The 2,267-nt window shown below is 37.3% G+C and overlaps 1 protein-coding gene across 1 annotated transcript; it reads right to left on the bottom strand.

Moving 5' to 3' along the window:
- Nucleotides 1-1,778, bottom strand: hcst (hematopoietic cell signal transducer). The gene is made up of 5 exons (XM_068570683.1): nt 1,756-1,778; nt 1,141-1,214; nt 938-958; nt 604-738; nt 1-291 (listed from the first exon to the last, which is right to left on the bottom strand). Exons 2-5 carry the CDS (start codon nt 1,181-1,183, stop codon nt 248-250), a joined length of 243 nt encoding a protein of 80 aa, XP_068426784.1. The 5' UTR covers nt 1,184-1,214; nt 1,756-1,778; the 3' UTR covers nt 1-247.
- Between the last annotated feature and the right edge of the window lie 489 nt (nt 1,779-2,267).

Here is a 2,267-nt window from a genome sequence, read left to right as displayed (position 1 = left end):
TTATTTATACTTTAGTCCTTCATAGTCTTAATAGTTCCTAATTTATGTTGTTTATATGTTATATGTTGTCCTTTTTAAAACAATTTAAACTGTTTTTTGTACTTTATTATTATTACTATTGCACAATTTACTATATGTTGGACAGAAGAGAAACGTACTTTCAATCTTCTGTAAGTTTGCACATTGCACAAAATTGATAATAAAAATGACTTTGACTTTGACTTTAAAGTGCTGCACCACCTTTAGATTAGCTCTTGCAGTTGGCTCGGACGTTCATGTACACTTTGTTAGCTGTGAAGAGATGAGAAGAGCGACACAAATACAGAGATCATTTGATGGTTGACAAAAGAAAGTGACCAAAACACAAGGAACGTAATGAGAAAGTGAGATAGATATAGTGATATCATAGACCACTGGCACTATTGGCAGGGTTAAAGAGGACCACATGGAAGCAACAAATCGCATCAATATAGAAGAAACACATGTGCATTACAATATAAACAGGAATATGAAACGATATGAGCAGATCTGTGAAGCCGAGCGTCACTAAACCTTTTCATCTACGCTTCCACACCCTAACTCACTTCGGCCCCATCGCCTCACCTTTATCTATCTTCTGACGCCGAGCGCTGGCACAGTGGTAGGTGACGATGACAATGACAAGGGTCAGCACCACATCTGCACAGATGATGCCTGCTATTGTCCCCGGTTCGATCCTGTAGCAAGACACAGGGGACTCTGGGAAACAGACAGACAGACATGAGTGGGATGGAAAATGTGAACTAAGACTGATAGGAAAGCGAGAATCATCAGTCCTCGTCTGGCTCTGCATTTCTGTTGCTGGTTTTTCCAAATAACATTACAATGAAAAAGACTGTGACTTTCAAAAACATTGAATTTTTTTAAACTGTGTGTGTCCTCTTTTTGTTGTACGTACCCGAGAGTGCCAAAGCCAGGTCTAATAGAAAGAAAAGAAAGAAAGATGAGAGATTCAGCTTTTGTCTCGCTAACGGCAGCAACACCTCTGTCGGTTAAGTTTCCATTGTGCAATGCGTTTGTGGTTTCTTTTTCCTGTTGAAGACAACCTGTGTATTTGCTCTGTTTTATAGATGAAAGGCAGGGATATTAAAACGTACTTACTGCACAGAAAAACTATGACAATAAAGAATCGGTTGTTTGCCATTGTGGAGTTTGTCAACTCAGTCGTGAGCTCTCTGAAAGACAAAAAGAGACCAAAATGTGTCTTGAGCGCGATACGCTGCTCAATTTAGAAACACATTCCATACAACACTCCCACGTGGAGCTATAGATCCATATCTTTAAAATGTCATTGTATTTAATATCAGAATATCCCCGCCGAATCAACTAAACCGTTTGACATTTTTGGTTTGACCTTTTATTTCTGCACTACATAATCTAACTCCTGTATCACAATGAGTCATACGTTGCTTAGTGGGCATTTGACAAAAATAGATGAGAAAGAAAGAAAGAAAAGGATGAACAAATTCTTAAATGGGCTCTCTAAAATCATCAAAATGTCCGAAACATTAAGCTCCGGTTAATGCCTTTCATTTGGCAAATTCAGTTTTTACGGTTGTAGTAAACTAAACTATGACCAGATATTCTTCTCGTTTATATATATAGTCAATCTAAAACTACACACAACACATATTCTGATGTAACTCGATGTAACAAACTGTTAAAAAGTTGGGAAGAAGAGGAAGAGAAAGTCTGTGTGAGTCAAGATCCTCAAACCTTCTCTCCTCCAGCTGCTCCGCTATCTGCAATCCAAAAGAGGATGTGACTCTCGTTGCCTACAGTTATTAGTTTTCACTTTTGAAGGCTGACGTCACATTTTCTTCCTTCCTCTGCTGGGCCGAAACACTGCCTGTTTTTTTTTTTTTTGTGTAAACACAATGCGGGCATTTGATCTGCTGGAATAAATAGTGGGTTTACATTACATTACAATAAAATCGCATGCAATTAAATGTCCCCAAGAAGTGTGTCCTGGACTTTGCACTCCATTTGCAAAATAACTAAATAGAGTAAAAACAAGTAAAATGTGTAAAACAGTTTCAAGGTGTTAGAGATTTCCACTCTGTTGAATAAATAAACACACATATTTAGTCATATTTTACTGATATAGTTCATCTTGTTGTTAGACATTTCTATTATGTGCTATAAGTAACACATGTTTAGTTATGAACTGATGTAGTCATCTTGCAGCAGCTTTATATGATTGTTCAGTTTACATAACCAATTATGTA

The sequence above is a fragment of the Clinocottus analis genome, unplaced genomic scaffold (assembly GCF_023055335.1).
Source record: "Clinocottus analis isolate CAN_PGR_092001 unplaced genomic scaffold, fCliAna1.0.p SCAF_9, whole genome shotgun sequence".
Lineage (NCBI taxonomy): Eukaryota > Metazoa > Chordata > Actinopteri > Perciformes > Cottidae > Clinocottus > Clinocottus analis.
This window is presented reverse-complemented; position numbering and strand designations above follow the sequence as displayed.